The sequence below is a fragment of the Bacillus rossius genome, chromosome 3, assembly GCF_032445375.1.
Source record: "Bacillus rossius redtenbacheri isolate Brsri chromosome 3, Brsri_v3, whole genome shotgun sequence".
Taxonomy (NCBI): Eukaryota; Metazoa; Arthropoda; class Insecta; order Phasmatodea; family Bacillidae; genus Bacillus; species Bacillus rossius.
The window spans coordinates 23622181-23640131 of NC_086332.1; the positions used below are offsets into that span (position 1 = coordinate 23622181).

General features: G+C 36.3%; 1 protein-coding gene across 1 annotated transcript; it reads left to right on the forward strand.

Annotated features, from left to right (window-relative positions):
* The first annotated feature begins 3945 nt into the window (after window positions 1-3945).
* Window positions 3946-17598, forward strand: LOC134530355 (N-alpha-acetyltransferase 60). The gene is made up of 6 exons (XM_063365111.1): window positions 3946-4172; window positions 4264-4369; window positions 8488-8652; window positions 12924-13150; window positions 14801-14905; window positions 17201-17598. The coding sequence occupies exons 1-6, from the start codon at window positions 4156-4158 to the stop codon at window positions 17361-17363; spliced, it is 783 nt and encodes a 260-aa protein (XP_063221181.1). The 5' UTR covers window positions 3946-4155; the 3' UTR covers window positions 17364-17598.
* Window positions 17599-17951: the final 353 nt, after the last annotated feature.

Genomic DNA, 17951 nt, shown 5'->3' on the forward strand with positions numbered 1-17951 from the left:
GCTTCGTTGCCGGAAGCTGCAGGGCTACCCACCTTGGCAGGCAGCCAACTTGAAAAACTTGGCTCTGCTGGCAAGCAGTGCGGGAAGTTCAAAATTCAAATGTTTCCAAACACTATACACTAAAGTACACACAATATTTACAAGTCCAAACAGCCACCCCAGTGCAACTCAATGGAGCTAAGCCACATCAAAACATCACTGCCCCTACTGAGGGGAAACGAACATAGTGAGGGAGGCACACAGTCATTTTCTTGTTTGAAGAGGGATGCTCGCGGCAGTCAGGGCCTTGAATCTCACCCCAGGCATAGTACACCACCCCAGTGCAGCGCTTCGAGTGCATCACTCCCGTGCGATCATTGTGAGGCGTCTGTGCACATAGTGGCCTCAGATAGATCATTTGACGCCAACCGATAGTGCGCCTCTTAGTCGCACAGGCCGCGATGCCTCTCCGACCCCTTTTCAAAGCCGTGTGCCACGAACACGCCCGCGCGTGCAACATGATGAAACGAGTGTGAGTGCACCGAACGACCCACAGCTAGCACCAGTACCGGCCACATCGGCGGAAGCACTCCACCGGGTGTGGCAATGTGCTTCCGCCGGACTATAGCATTCAAGGGCACATGTTTTCTCTCACAGACATAAACTATGTAATGTATAATTCGTCAAACATTTTTACTTATTAATGCAATTGTTCAACGTGTGAATATGTCCTAAACTTGGCCACGTCTGTTTCCCGCACGCTCCGCTTTTGGCACGTAATTAGCAGACCTGTTGTAGCTCTGTGCTACACGAGATCGTCAGTATACACCGGGAGTTCGGAAAAGCTGGTCGTCTTCGCGCAACGTTGAGAGGTCACCTTCGTGCCAATTCCACAACCTCACCTAGAGTGTGAGTTACGACCCCCACTGGCCTTGCATCACCGTACAGGTCTTAGCAGTCGTCGCGCGCCTAACGCCATAACAGCAGCATCGTCCGCCTCGTATTGTTCTTATCAAACTCCCCCTCTCTCTATTATAAGCGGGGTCATCACCGAACAGCCGTACACGCGCAGAGCTCACTAGCCCCGAACAGTCGCGGCCAGGGGATGGATAGCACTATGTAAAGTTGGATAAGGAATAAAAACACACTTCATGTAGCCGAGTATATAATTTGTAGTGTAAGGCATATTGGGTGGCCTAAACAGCCCAATTATCACCTCTACGGACACGTCCCTGCCTCCTGCCACTTGGCCGATCCCAAACCCCGAGACCCATTCCTCAAGAAACTTGATAGCTTTGACGGGGAGGCAGCCAGACCGGTGTCAATATATTTTGCTAAAATATTGTGTGAAGTATTTATGTGACTATTCACTGGGCGACGAAGCCGAGGCCAACACCCGGAATCTCTCCGAGTGCTGCACGTGTTGCGGAGTGGGGGTAGGATGGGCGGAGAGGCGCGACGCGTGGCAGGAGAGGGGGAGTCGGCATCTGGCGGCAGGACGAGCAAGATGCGCACGGTGACCAGTGTCGCAGAGCAACGACGGGTGAGACCGATTCTGGGGAGTATTTCGCGACCACGTGTGTGACACTACGAGTAGCCATTGTAAATAGTTTAATTGTATATCAGGTTCTCGCTCATGACCAGACATTGCGCGTATCAGCGGACACATTTTTACTGTAAAGAGGCTGGCTCTATGCCTCAGGCGCCGGGAATAAATTCGCCTGTTTCACTGTCATCATTGAAAAGGGGAACATCTAGGGATCATAAACGTACGCACACGAGACCACGGGGGACAGCTTGCACTCGGCGCCTGCCCACCCCAAACACGTGCAGCCGAGCCTCATTCCGCGGAGGGACGGGTGTTGTGCCGCGGATCGCCCATGTAAATAGATTGTGTGAAAGGCCCAACAAATACTTGCGTTCAAACTGTCGAACCATCATTGCAGTACGGATAGTGATAATTTCCCCCGCCATGAGGCCTGAGCCCCTCCTGAGCATAAGACGCAACCAGCATAATGGGGGTGATATCCGGAACTATGACAAATAAAGTTTGGTGACTAAATTTTATGTATTTATACATGAGATCCCTTTGAAGGAACACAGATGAGCTCTCAATAACTGCTTGGGCGGCCATCAACTCACCGAGCTCGGGGTATTTCTCCTCCCTGCACTTTCTTGCACTGCTGTGGTGTACAATCTTGTCGAAGTCGCGGATATCAGCCCTCCCAAGACAGTTAACTTTCGACGCTGGCAGCCTGCAGTGAACTAGTAATCACGTCCCCGCGAGACTGCCGCGGAAAATTCAAAGTGTTATGTTAGTGTCGTGTTTTGTTTTGTAATCAGCGTTTGTTAGTGTAATAGTACAACGGCTCAGATGCCGCATAGCGCATTTTCCTAGCTTTTGTAGCGGTTCTGCCACCGCGTAGTGTATGTCTAGGGAGTACAGCGTACCCATGCGTACCATCTCAGAAGTCCGTGGATTAAAAGCCAATTTAATATAAACTGTGTCGTCTACGATTTTTCCGCACCATTCCGTCCTCCACACGGCCGAGCGGCCTCACAGCCAAGTAGGGAGTTTCAGGGTAGATTTTCAGCCGCGTACCTGGCGAGGCAGGCGGGGGCAGAGTACCCACGACCCATCACCAACTGCCTAGTGTCCCACTAGCCTGTGACCCCTCCCGGACAACAGCAGCACTGTGACATCCGTAGCGCCCGTCAGGTACTTCCCGGACCATCTACAGAGGCTGGGTGATGGCATGTTTTACTTTAGAGAATATATATTTATCTAATATATTAAACTTCGCGCAATTTGTAATAAAAAATTATGATTTTATGAACAATTAATGTTAAGTTTAGTCAAATTTCTGTGATAAATTACCCAAAAGTACACTGATAAATAGTACATAATTTGCCAAAAACCTTGAACATGAATGTAATCGAAGTGTTAAAAGGCTTAAGATTAAAAGAAGTTTCCCTACCAGTATCTAGCTAAGGTTTCTCTTCTTCTTAAATCAAGAAAGCCAGCTTTTGTGTGTTACAACCCATGTGGCTGACTCGATGTTCTGGGATAGTGGATGAAGAGTGGAACGATTGATTTAATTCTTAATAGGAAATTAGTGAGCTCTCATGAGCATTTGTTTGAATTCCCAACTATGTAGATTAACAATTAAATTCACTTCCACATTCTTTAGTGATAATATTTTTTTAAGATTGACGTCGTACCTCCGTGCCTCTGAGTTAAAGCCCGGATCACAGCCCTGTCCATAGCGCGCCGCGGCTTTGAAAATGACGTCACTTCCGCTCCGTGCGCGCGAGAGCAGTGCGCCGGCGTCCTTGTATCCAGTTCCGTGCGAGCCACCTTCGAGGCTAGACGCGGCCGCGAGACACTCCATAAATTCGCCGCTATTATCACTTTTGTTTTATATTCTATAGTATGTTATCATATCTTTTATCGTTTTCTTTACCGTGTGCGTGAGTGTTGTTTTGTATCTGGCGTGTCCGCGGGCAAAAACACGTGGACTAACATAACTAGCCCGCACCGCACATTTCTCCAGCGCGCGAGATGTCCCTCGGCAGCTACACGGGCCGGACGGTCCACCCCTGTCTCCCCGCAGGAGGGTGCTCTATGCGAGAGAGCTGGCGCCGGGCAATACAAGAAAACGGCCGGGAGACGTCCACCACGTCTCCACGTATTCTACGGAGATGGGTATGCGACAAGATTTCCATTTTTTAGTTTTTTTAATGATTTCAAGAAATTTAATATTTTTTTCAGGAGACAGAAATATATATATATATATATATATATATATATTTTTTTTTTTTTCTTCAAAATACAGATTTTCTTAGCATATTCAAAAAGTTGGAAAACCTTTTCCTGTGTGTTACAAATTTAAATCATATAGTATGATTTCAAGCTTTTAAATTATTGAATATATACTCTTTGTTTCTTTTACATTAATTATTTTTGTGGCTAGAGTTGACTATCCTGTGTTTTGAGTATTTCGATGGCACGAAGAAAAACAGATAATATTTTCATATACCATGTACCTGATGTTTGAAATAATTGTTCTACATAGTTGTTAGGTTATAAAAAATTTATCGTTATAATGAAACACAAAAAATAATGTGTAACTCTTACGAGTAATAATGTAGGCCTTAGTTTTGACGGGGCATTTAATGGCTGGTATTAATTGGTAAGTAATGTATAAACGATATTTGATGTGGTATTTTATGTTATATTGTTAAATAAGATGTTATTTAAACTTAATTTTCTTTTGTTCGAAGGTATGCTGGATATCCGATAAGTCAGTCCTGCATGACTAAGCCAGTACCCCTGTGTGGCTTAAGCAACCTCCAGCTAAGGTTTTTGTGCCCGTCTGACTTAGAGGAGGTAAAGATTAGTTTTAAAATTTTTTAAGACGTGTTTGGTTTCTAGCTGGTTTAGTGGTATTAAAATTATATTAATTTTATAATAGCCGTAATTTTAAAATTATCATTAATAAGTGACGGGATAGGTTACTGAAAAAGAGGAGATAAAGTTACAGGTTAATGGGAGGCAGTAAGTGGAAGTTTTAAAGGTTTTGGAGGAGGATATATTGTGGAAAGTATACTTCTCATCAAGTGGAGAATCAAGTGGGTGACAGGAGACAGTGTTAGTGGGTGGTTTGTTTATGGGAAAGACTAGAATAAAAATATCAAGATATGTTGCACCTTTGAAAGTGCTAGAACTAAAGTCAACATACAAAATTGATGTGGAAAACATTTCTTTTGACAATGCATCTACATCCAACAAAGTCAAACCATAACTTGTAAGTACTGTAATATGATGTCAGATAACAGTACATTCACATGATAAGTGGGTTGTGTAAACTGTATTTATGGTCAAGAAAATGGTATTAAAAGAAACTAAATATACTTGTGACAGTTGGAGTAGTGGTGAATTTTTGAGTTCACAATTATTTCCAAGTGTCTTACATAGTGCATGTGGACTGTTTCTGTCTATAGTCTGTAGTTATGCATTCATCCCATGGATATTGCATAATGATAATTCTTGTACGGCCATGAAGGCCCTTGGATACCAATATTCTATATTCAACAATGGAAGTTTCACATAAATATCGTGTATTTATGGTAATTATCTAGTTGAAGTGCACATTCAAAAAAAGCAGGTAAATATTTACTTGGGCGGTATTTCCGAAAAAAAATGTTAAAAATCCGAAAATACCTTTATTTTATGCTCTTTAACTTCCTCTTTTCATTAAAAGTGGCGGAGGTAAGAAATTCCAAATACGTTAGGAGATATCGAATTTTTAAATTTCATCATATGTAGTTGAGCGGTATTTGCAAAAAAAAATGTTAAAAATCCGAAAATACCTTTATGATATGCTCTTCAACTTCCTCTTTTCATTAAAAGCGGCGGAGATAAGAAATTCCAAATACTTTAGGAGATATCGAATTTTTTAATTTTGCAATACAAGACCTGTGGAACCATTCGAGCGGCGCCATTTTTGTTATTTTTCCGTGTGTTCGTGAGACGTGAATACGTGAATCGTGAATGCGTAATTAATAAAATGGTTGATTAGGTCAGGTCAGTCACATTATTAATACTTTCAAACCAAGCCGACATTAAAAATTATTTTGTGAATTAATTTTAATGGCTGTTTAGTTTTAAAATATTTATAATGTAACTGACCTGACCAAACAAACCCGGACAAAGGGTGAACAGTAAACTAAAATGGTCGATTAGGTCAGGTCAGTTACATTATAAATACTTTCAAACTAAGGTGATATTAAAAATGTGAATTAATTTTAATTATTCCTTAGTTTTAAATTATTTATAATGTAACTGACCTTACCTAACAAACCCGTAACAAAGGATGTACAGTAACAACTGACGTAAATTTTTTTGTTACTTATTACTTGCGCAACAATATCAAAATAACAAATAAGACTTTAAAATTAGAAACGTTAAAAACTCACCTAAGTTGGAGGCGGTAATTAAACACCGTTTTAAACAATAATTGAACTAAATAATCACGTATTAGTTAGTTTGAATTCTGGCCTATCACGAACAATCACGTGACATCATTATCCAATAAAAAAAAAAATACTCGTACGTAAACAAGAAACAATGGTGCACGCACGCCACAGGAATGCGCTGGTTTTGTGCTGAAATTTAAAAATTCGATATCTCCTAAAGTATTTGGAATTTCTAATCTCCGCCGCTTTTAATGAAAAGAGGAAGTTGAAGAGCATATAATAAAGGTATTTTCGGATTTTTAACATTTTTTTTCGCAAATACCGCTCAACTACATATGAAGAAATTTAAAAATTCGATATCTCCTAAAGTATTTGGAATTTCTAATCTCCGCCGCTTTTAATGAAAAGAGGAAGTTGAAGAGCATTATATAAAGGTATTTTCGGATTTTTAACATTATTTTTCGGAAATACCGCCCATGTAAATATTTACCAAAAAGCATATAAGGGTAGTTTTCTTATGTATCTGCTTTTCTGGAAATTAATAATAAAACTCAAAAAATACTTTTTTCAAAAACTATTAATATATTGTATTTACCTTGAAATCACCCTTTATAGCTTACATTATAATACCTAAGCATTGACACAACCCATGCCATTTTTTTGTTCTTATTCATGGATCGGCAAATCTAATATTCACAACAGGCCATCAGAGGCCACGTTTGTGAATGTTCGGAACAAATTATAAAAATTTTTTACGTAGTAAGAATGATTGTTTGGATTAGGTTAGCTCCATTAAAAATACTATAATATTTTGTAGATGGTTAGTTTTCAATGGTTACTTAGGAATTACAGTAAAATGTAGCAACCAGTCTACACATGTCCATTTCAAAGCCCAAATAGTTCAGAAGTTCACAGAAAATTACTGAAGTTCGCTACTTGCACACACAATTCAGTAGCACATATTATAGGATAAATACACGCATGAAAGATGTCCATGCCCTCTTGCACCTTTCATAGACTTAAGTGAAGGAGAAATTAGAGAATAGTCAAGCTACATTAAAAATAAAATTAAAAAATAAAAAGTGTGGAAGGTTGATTAGGTAGGTTAGTATAGCTATATTACAAAAACTGTGAAATTGTGTAAACAGTTGATTAGTTTAGGATACCTACATCGTAAATTTGTAATTCCTAGTAACCATTAAAAATAATTTATAGTATCTTTAATGTAGCTATTCTAACCTAATTAACCATCCACAATGTTTTGAAGTATTTTTAATGTAACTAACTTAACCTAATCAACCATTCTCACTATTTGACTGTAAGTTCACCAAAACATACACGGACCCGAACGGGAAAGCAAAAATGTAGAAAGCTGCATCAATGCACAGGTATTGTAATATAAACTATAAATTGTGATATCTCAGAAATCAGTAGGAATTTAGAACTCTGTTTTCAGCGTAAATAGAGGAGCGTCTTTAGTGTTTGAAAAAAAAATTTTTTTCTGGATTTTATGTTATTTACGAAAAAATGTGACGCAAGAATTTTACCCAAATGAGTATCGGAAAATATTTTTTTTTTAGATTCTGATAGGTAACTACAGCAATGTGCAAGAAAATAAAAAAAATTAAGAATTAGGAACACATAAAAAGAAACGAAAAATCCATATATTTCGTAAGTACTATAAATTATTAGCATGTTATGCTAACGTGTTGAAAAAAAAGTGTTACACCATGAATTCTGTGAAATATCTAAAAACTACAGAAACACATTTAATTTGAAAGATGACACAATTAATATTTGAATATGCATAACAGGACTCTTTTTTTCAAGCTAGTATATGTAATCTCTCACCATAATTACCTACCTTCATTGCATATATAAGTTTATTTTGTGTACATATTACTTGAAGACTATTTACCATAATATGTAAAACAAATGGGGCCCCTACCTGAGTTTCTATAAAATATTATAATTCTATGCTGCGAGACTGATTGGTTGTTATGTAGAGGTTCAAAATCAATTTGTAAACTACCTATATTTTACATGCAGTGTTTCAGAACCCTCTTAATTACATACGTATTTTGGGTACTTACATATTAACGCCACCACAGCTACAGATTTGAAATATTGTAAAATGACATGAAGGGTTGGTTAGGTCAGGATAGCTACATCTTAAATTGGTAATTCCTAAGCAACCATAAGATATATTTTATAGTTTTTTTATGATACCTATAATAAACCAACCAACCGCCCACAATGTTATTTTTAGCACAACTTCTGTTGTGTTGGCGTTAATACGTAAGTACCGTATTTTGTTTCTTAGAAACTTCTAATAATTTAAGAAAATGCTTGTAGTAAAATATTTTTGAATGCGGTATTTAAATACTTTTATGATATTTTCATGTATTTAAGATCTATTGCAGATTTTCTCAGAAATGCATAATAATCATTTTCTGTATAGTTAGCCTTGTGTGGCTTTAAAACAGTGTTTTTTAAATTAATTTTTTTTCCCTTGTGTATCATGACTAGGTACGGGCTTTATGTCAAGATTGGTTTCCTATCGACTACCCATACTCATGGTATGAAGACATCACTTCCAATCCTCGATTTTATTCACTTGCTGCTGTTTACAATGGAATTATCATTGGCTTAATAGTTGCAGAAATAAAGTCATATTTCAAACTTAACAGCGAGGTACGTACATATTTGTAAAATATTTTATTGTAATTTTTTTTTGTGTTCAGGTGTATGCTAAACGTGTCTATATAAATTCTTATTATTTAAAATTCAAATGTATGTTGTTATTTCTCAACTGCCATTCAATTAGTCTTTTGCTGATTAGGTCTTTATCAAAATATCACTTGATCTTACCTCTAGCTTGTTGACTTCATTGTTTTCTTTGCTTAATTTTTGTAAGTAAAGTTTTTTAAAAAAAAAAATTATGTAAAATTATTCCAATTATTTATGATCCAAAAAAAAATGTTCTCAACTTATTTTGAAAATTTATAAATACTGATACTTATAAAAACTTTCAGTATTAAATGCCAAATTGTAGGCATTTGATTTGAATAAATGTATATTTTAATGATTAAAACCAGGCAGGAATGTGCCCAGGAAATTTTTAGGGGGAGGGGGGAGTGCCCCTGTGCTACTCCTCTGGATCTGCCCCCTGAAACCAGGTAAAAAAGTAAGCTTGCCAAGGTAGCAGTATTTTTAGTCTCTTCAAATACACTGGAGTGAAATTGGCTAAAAAGTCACAGCAGCAGCTTTAAAGTACTGGAAGAAAAAAATTGTTCCGGCGGGAAAGGGTAAAAGGAGTTAAATTTAGGTATAATACATGAGTATTTCGTGCAACCACAGAAAACTGAAATAAAACAAAATTAGATTCAGGCATTGAAAATAAGGGTTTTTGTTTCATGCGTTGTGTTAGCAGTTTAAAACCTACTACATGATTCCAATTTTCTTTTAAATTTTACATTATTGATTCAGTCAGTCGCAATTATTCTTAAAAAGCATTTGAATTGCTATACTGCATTTTTATGTTGATGTAGCTAAGAATAATCTCTAGATATTTAGGCTACCATTGTTTCATGTTAGATTTATAATGAAACAGTTTCTGTACATTCTTATTTCTATTTTTTCTTCCCTGTATTTATCTAGACTTGTAGCAGCTGGACCCTAGTAAATAAAACCTCATATAACCATATTAAATTGCAATGCCTTTATTTTTACAGATGTTTCCCATTATTTTAAGTGATAACCTAAAGAAAAAAATTCTTTGACTAACTTTGTGATCTAAAGAAAAGAAGACAGTTCAGATATGCTTCAACCATTTATTTTTGCTAGAAATAAATGATTAAACCTTTATATAATAAGTAAGCATTCTAAGCATCTGAAGTTAACAAATAAAAGTGGCTAGTTGAAGAAATAAAGAGGGCGATAAAGGGCTTCATTTAGAGCTGTTTTAGTGGTCAATGCGACGGCAAGTAAAGGTCAAACCAGTTAATGCAGATGAATGAAATTTTTACACATCATTGAGGAAATGTATAATGAATGATCCCAGTTGTCAGAATGCGGTTAATGTTGTTAATAATAAGCAAAGTTAATTAGTAAAAATGTTTATATTAGCGCAAGTTTGACAACTTGCAGAAAATAAAGTAATCAGAATAACAAAAAAGTAAAAACTGAACGATTTACATGTAACATTGTTTTATAGTATATGATTTTTGGAAATAATTATCTTCATACAATTGCGAATTATTTGCACACGCGTAAGTCACTGCACATTTATGTTTCAGCCGAAAATTTGCCACTTCACTGTTTGGAGATAGGACACTTTTATTCCATCCCTTCAGCAAGACCCGAGCGCTGTAGATAATCCTCGCCATTAGAGTGGTCGGGTTCCCGCTGTTATCTGCGCCTTTGACGAATGTGTGGAAGGGGTGTAGATGAAGGTCTGGTTTTCGATAACACATGTCTTGTCGGGTTACTCTTCATTTCTCTTGTCATTGCATTCGCGTCATCCTCATTAACATTATTCTTAGAGTATTCTTTACACATATATATTTTATTGTACCGTTTATTTACAAATATTTAACAGGATTGTGGATATACAATTACTAATTTTAGTTGCTTTTAGGTTACTTGGCATACATCTTATTTTCAACCAAATAATAATAGTTGTATAAAAATTTAATTAACTAAATATACCGTGGGATATTACTTTGCAAGCCATTTATTGGGGGATAAGTTTTACAGATTTTGCAGTTCCAACACTATAAGCACAACACAAAATACGAATAATTACACAAAACTGTAAAGCTGATTTGTAAACAAAATACATAAGTTACAATAGATTACCTCGCGGTTACATACAAATTGATAATATACATAAAAATATTACAAGTTTTCAAAGCTATCATGTTGTTTCATTACGTAGCATATAAAAATAAAAATGGGTGCATGTACTTAGGTACGCGCGTGAGAAGTTATTCTTCTTTGGCATCATTAAAAAATAGTTTTTAATTGCATGCAAATAATTAACTACAGTAAAATAATAAAAGGGCTGAAAAAAGATAGTCAACACAGTCAATAAAGTTCAGTTTAAATTTGAAAAATCAAATTAATAAATTTAGAGAATAATAAATATATATGACATAATTTGTACTAAATATTATAAGATTCTTAATTTTAAATATTTATTATTGATTATTTAATATTTTAAAAGAAAAAAAATATAGTGCGTGGAGTCCCTCCGCGCGGAAGAAGTGAAACTCACAATGTGGAAATGAAAATAGGAAGGGGTAGAAATTGATTTTTAGTGAAATTATATTGTATCAAATCAAACTAATATAAACCATGAAATCATTCAACGATAAAAGCTGTTTATTTAATAATTACGCGGACAGGTTCGCCCCAAGGAGAAAATTGACGCGGCGAGACCTCGTTGACATAGAAAAATGACACACACTCACTATTTATGTGTCTATGAAACATGATTTTTTTCTGTAATTTAAATTGTAATATACAAAAAGGGTATTGAAAATTGAAACAAATATGGCGACACTACAAACTGTCAGGATCTTTATTTTTTTCTTACTCTCTACTTAGTTCCTTACAATAGCAAAACGCATTCACTCTCGCGTGTCTCTTTCTATTCCCCCTCCCCAGGAGCGTTAAACGTTTAACGCAACCTTGTTGGAAGTCGCATTAGAAGTATAACTTCAAAAATATCTCTTGTTTGTATCCCATTTAACACTAAAATGTATTTTATATATAATGTATCACATATATAACACATGTATATTTCATGAATAGTAGTTACTGAAGTAAAATGGTTTTTCCTTTATTACAAAATAAAATACACAATATAAACTATTCATAACGTAATTTCTTCTTGCTTTTAGCATTCTCAGATGTAGTTTCTGCAATTGGCGTACTTTCTTCAGTCTTTGTGCTTTCCTTTAACCTTAAATCAAGGTAAAATAACATGTGTTTTTATTAATAACACTGCCTGAAGCTATACACTGAAAACGACCAATGAATACTATAAATACTATAAATAATTTGTGTACTTACTTATTTTTCTCTCTCCAATTTGCTAGATTTTTACCTCTATTCCGTTTTCTTCGCACATACAAATGCAATTTACCACGAGCATTACCTTTTACAAAACGTGCGTTTGTTTTCGCCATTTATAAATGAATATCCATTCATATATCCCGAGCTAACACAGCGACAGCAAGGAAAACTATATCCGACTGCCTCGCAGTACTTCCCTACCCCTTTCGGTCCTTATCTTGGGACTGAGAAGTGTCGCCTATCGCGAGGGACTCAGAACAATATCGGTCTAACGTACAATATCAGGCGCACATGTTACGCTTCAAGCAGCTGGAATTTCTAGTAGCTATTTATCCCACTCTTAAAGTGCTGCAAAGATGTCATTAATTCAGTTCCACCACTATAATAACCCCCCCCCCCCCCCCCAACTTTTTCTTCTCCAAAAAAATTGTGGGTATGCAATTTGAATATAATTAAATATCTATGAGACTCTCTGCTTACATCTCAATAGTTTTGACAGTTAAATTTAGTGTACTTACTGTAATTGATTATATCAATTTCATCCCAGCTCTGATATAAAATAATCATGTGATTTCTGTCACAGTAATATTTTGCAGTGCACATAGGTACATCAGTCGTTGAGTCTGATGATAGAGCAGAGTGTGTATGTAGAGTCGTAGTGTTTCAGGTGGCGGTGCAAACCCCAGGCATTGTGTCGAAGTTGTATCTGAAGCAGGCGGAGGTGGGCGGCATCATTAGACTGGGCTATAGAGCAGGATGTGTTTGGAGAGATTGATAGTGTCGTAGTGTCCCAGGTATACTGTTGTAGTCGTACGGGTGGGCTGCGTATTGAGCCCTAGGCGACAGAGCAGGATGTGTTTCGAGTGAGTGGTAATGTGGCGCAGGACCGAGGCATCCTTTCGCAGTCGTTCAGCAAGCAGGCAGAGGTGGGCTACATCCTGAGCCTGGGCGTGAGCAAGGAGCATCGTCGCAATGGCATCGCCTCGCTGTTGCTCGACAACCTCATCGCGCACCTCACGGCCGTGGAGCGCGCCGACTGCAAGGCCCTGTTCCTGCACGTGCTCACCACCAACTCTGCCGCCATCCACTTCTACGAGCACCGCAACTTCAGGTTCCCTCTCGCCTCTCTCGCTGTTGTCTTGTCTTGGTTCACAATGACTTTAGAGGTTCTGGACCGCGACAGAACACAAATTAGCAATATTGCTGGATATCGAAAGTCAGTGTAGTTTTAACAGGGATTTCAAAGATTAATATACAGTACAGTGGTATATAAAATGAATTGTAGTAAATTAAAAGAAAGAAAAATTGGGTGTTGTTGTTTAAAGAGGTATGTGATATGTGTCAATGAGTCATATGTCATCTTTGTAATATCATTATAGAAATTTAACTCGCCAAAAAAAAAAACTGTAAATAAAAACCACAGTAACGATAAACTCATGAGTGATCTAAATCGCTGGCATTTGCTGTAATGCAACCGGGCAGCCAAGGTCAACAGCTGGAATCACCCCAAACCATCTGACACAACTTGATTGGTGCCGGAATGCTGAATGCGCCGAACCGTAAAATGCCAGATTATAGACCTTTCACTGCATATGCATACTATTTGTTCATACGTGCATCTTCATAGATTCTGTACCTGTTTTCTGTTTCAAATTACTGCTAAAGGTAATCAGTAATGTTAAATATGACTCAGTGAACATTATTATAATGTCAATAGGCAAAACTTCTAGGTGAAGAAAGATTCCATGAAAAGAAATGATTAATTAGATCAGATACATTAAAAATATTGTTCACTGAGATACTAATTATTTTACAAAATGTCAATAAGTTTTCTTTTACAAAATGTCATAATATCCTAACAAATGTTCAATGTTTATTTTTAGCAGGTACAATGAGTCTCAAAAATGTATGTGAACTTTAATTCTGTTAAAAAAAAAATTGATCTGAAATCACACAGGCCATGCTTATTTATTATATTTTTATAATTACTTTTATAAAGAAATATTCCTGTAAAATAAAATAAATCATGATACCTCTTGTGCGTTTTGTGTTTGTTCGCCAATTTTGTTTCCAAATATTCAAGATTGAGTCGCAAGCTGTTAAATGTCACACAAGTTATTACAGTTATACATTGTAAAAACTGCAATGACTTTTATTCCTATGAGATAACACTAAATATCTTGTGATAAAATTTTGCTGAATTATAAATTGAAACGAAGGTATCCTGACAATAAATAAACCCTTGGTGAGTGAGAACGAGCCTTAAGGCATAGTTTTTCGATACAATGCAGTAGAAATGGTTTTTGTATATTGCTGAACAATATTGTCCATATATTCTGGGCATGAAAATTTTAATCTTCCTATAAGATCGTGAACTTCAGCACTGGTGACGGCCATAAGTTGAATGTTGTTGGTCTTCGATGTAATTTGTCCTAGCATAGCATTGACTATGTCTTGATCAGCTGGTAGCCAATAAAATTATTCTGAATAGAATTATTTAATTCCGAAACTATTTTTAAGTTGAGATCGCACATGAAATGACAATGGAATTAATTGAGTGGCAAGATCGTGAGAATCTGTTAGTGTCCAAACTAGCAGAACAACTTGAAATGCTAAAGTAAAAGGTTCTACTGAAACGTTACTAGGGATATTATAAAGACTTTGATTTATTTATGTTTATTTGAAGTATCATGTGAAGGTCAAACAGGAATTTGTGGAATGTCTCTCACTTTGCCTGATGAATGTTTTGTGTTTCCAACAGGTTACATTCCTTCCTGCCATATTACTACTCAATCAAAGGAAAATGCAAAGATGGCTTCACCTACGTGCTATACATCAATGGAGGCCACCCACCGTGGGGCATATAATATCCTTTACCACCTCACTAAGTATCTGTCCAGTATCAAAACTATCCGTACTTTGCATGTTGGTGGCGAGTGCGTAGGCAGCTAACATTACATGCACGGTACTGGTTTGGTTTTACATGCTCCTGTGTGGATGCAGACTGTGACTAGGGCCAACTGGGTTGTTGGTTTGGTTTGGTTTTTGAAGTGTCACTTTGGATGCATTTTTCACTCTTTGATGGTCAGCTTCCACAAAAGTAAGGAACTGTAATGATTTAAATGTGGGTGCTAAGGGGCCTGCCGAGCTACGAGTATTCACGAGAATGATGCTCTAAAGAAATGTATTATTCTGGGGGAAAAATTTATAAATAGTGTTAGTTAAATTTCTTTCTTGTTTTTGAAAAAAATATATTGTGGATTTCTGTGTGACTTAATTTTCTGCTACGAGCTGAGAGTGTTGTGTGACAAGAGAGCATTCAATTTTTGAGTGACGTGAATCCTTGAGAGAAATTATGTGAAAAAACATATATACTTATGTACATAAATATAAATACATAAATATAAATTGTGAAAAAAACTAAATACTATAAATACGTAAATATTAAACATTTGTGGAACTGTGGTTAGTAATGCTACCAGGCTTCAGTTTATATGAATACCTGATTGCTCTACTATTGGATTTGGGTTACGTGTGAAAAATCAGAGTAGAAACTTTGTTTTTTACAGTAGGTATGTAATACAACTAGTTCTCCAAATTTAAGCATCACACGTTTCACCATAAACATGTGATTTCTTCACAAATGACTCACTTGAATAAGTTGACATGATTATAGTTCTGTCAAAAATGAAATGTACATAATTACAGGTTAAATTCATTTATATACTGAAAGAGTCATATGATACAATTAAAATTTTGTGTAATCATTCTTAAGTTGTTAACTATGTTTAAAGAAGTAAAGTTTTGATAAAGTCAATTTTCAGTCGCTTATAAAAAATATCCGAATTTATTTTTCACTACGATATCATTGCATGTAACTGATTCATGCAGTCCTGACCAATAAACAATCGTGTCCCAAATTAATTTTCGACATTTTAATTTGTGTTGTACACTTATAAACTAATAATGTCAATGTTGTATGTATGATGGTTCTTGAGAGCTGTAGCCTATAAATTAATGGCAACTTATTAACAGTTTGGTAGGTTTTTGAGGAACATTACCTTATTTAAGAGCTCGGCTAGGCATGCCCCTTAAGCAGTCGTCTGATGCATCAATGTTGACGGAAGTCTCCCACGGCAGGTAAGGATTTTTGTTTGACTTGCAAAACCCCACACACAGCTCTAGCTGCAGAGACTGAAGCCCTGGCAAACACGGGCTTGTTCTGGTGGTGCTTTCACATATTTTAACACATTAGAAAAATCTTAAAATTGTGGGACTAAGTACTTCAAACATTGTGAAAGCAAGCGATATTCAATCCTTTATGTGATAAAATTATTTCACACTATTTTATGCTTGTACTAATTATTTAAATTTTATTAATACAGATTTTTGCTTACGAGCTGGAATAGAAGAAAAGCTTTGCAATTCATTGCTATTCTGTTTTTATTTTATTATTGAATTAGAATAAATGGGCCCCCCCCCCTTTTTTTTTTTTTAATTTTGTACTATTTCTGTTTATAGAAATGAAAATTTAGATTTAAGTCATGGATCTAGCAGCGATAGGAAGTATTAAAAACATTTTTCATTTAGAGTCAGAACCATCTCTCTGACGTAAACTCTAGGCAATAATTTTAGAAAAGACAAACTACAAGTAAAATTTTACTATAACATAATAATGTATTAATTTAGTAATAATTATAAAGTAATAAATTTATATAATTCATGACATGCAATTTCTGAAAATAAGTACTTTGATACATACCCTAATATGCAGATTTCAGACTATAACACCTAATGTAATATAATATCTTTATGCTGGTTTTTTACTATATATAGTTTCTTTAATACTATCTTGAGTTTTATATTATACGCACAATTTTTGGTGAAGTAATATTAATTTTTACAATATAATCCTTTTAATTCTTGTAGAACTTGGGTAGGTCAGACATCTGGAGTACGTGTGACTAAATGCATGATGTGCTTATGTTTAAGTAGGGCATGCAATTATCATTCCAGTCATAAATTATTCCTCTTGAAACAATGGTTTGGCATTGACGGCGTGGGTTGTGTGGGGTGTGTGTGGTGGGCAATTGGGCATTCACTAACACTAAGATGTGTCGCGCCCTTGGCAGCCTTGTTGTCCTCCTTGACTTGTGCCCACTGACTACCTGAAGCACTACTGCGGGGTGGCGTACCGCGCGGACCCCTGCTCCATGCCCGCGTGGCTGTGGCGCAAGCTGCAGGCTGCGATGCACTGGGTGTGGCCCGGCATGCGGCGCATAGCGGTGCACAACACCAGCGCCGTCGTCTCCTACTGCAGTTAGCGACCCCCGGGGCCTATCGCCGTTCTCACGATCATAGTGCTGCGTTTTGTGCTGTCGCGTCACGGACAAACAGCCAAACACCTGCGTTAAGATATGAACTGTTTCACACAGCAGTTACACAGAGTTTAAATTTTATTTATATCTTGTTATGCCCTAGAATCCCAGTTTTTCCGTGCTCTTTAGATTTTTCTAAAGAGAGAATCGTGGTAAATCTGTAAAAAAAAAAAAAAATAAATAATGTTGTATGTGTAAATAAAATTATAATTTTATTATTTAACGTGCTCTGTGGAATTTGATTATTAAAATTTTTGGTATGCGCCGTGACAATTTAATATGGCCAATTGTGATTTTTTAAAAAAAAATTTCTACTCGGTAGTTTGTGAATATGTATTGTATTCGTTATATTAATTTTTTTTTTGTTATTTATTATTCTTTAAGTAGCTCTTGTTCAATGTTTTAAATCGTACTGAACAATACTTTACTTTTTTAACATTCTTGACTGTTAAAAAAAAATTTTAGATAAAAGAAATGTGACTGCAATTATTTCAGTTCATCATAAATGCTAACATCTGAATTCCCTGAAGTTCT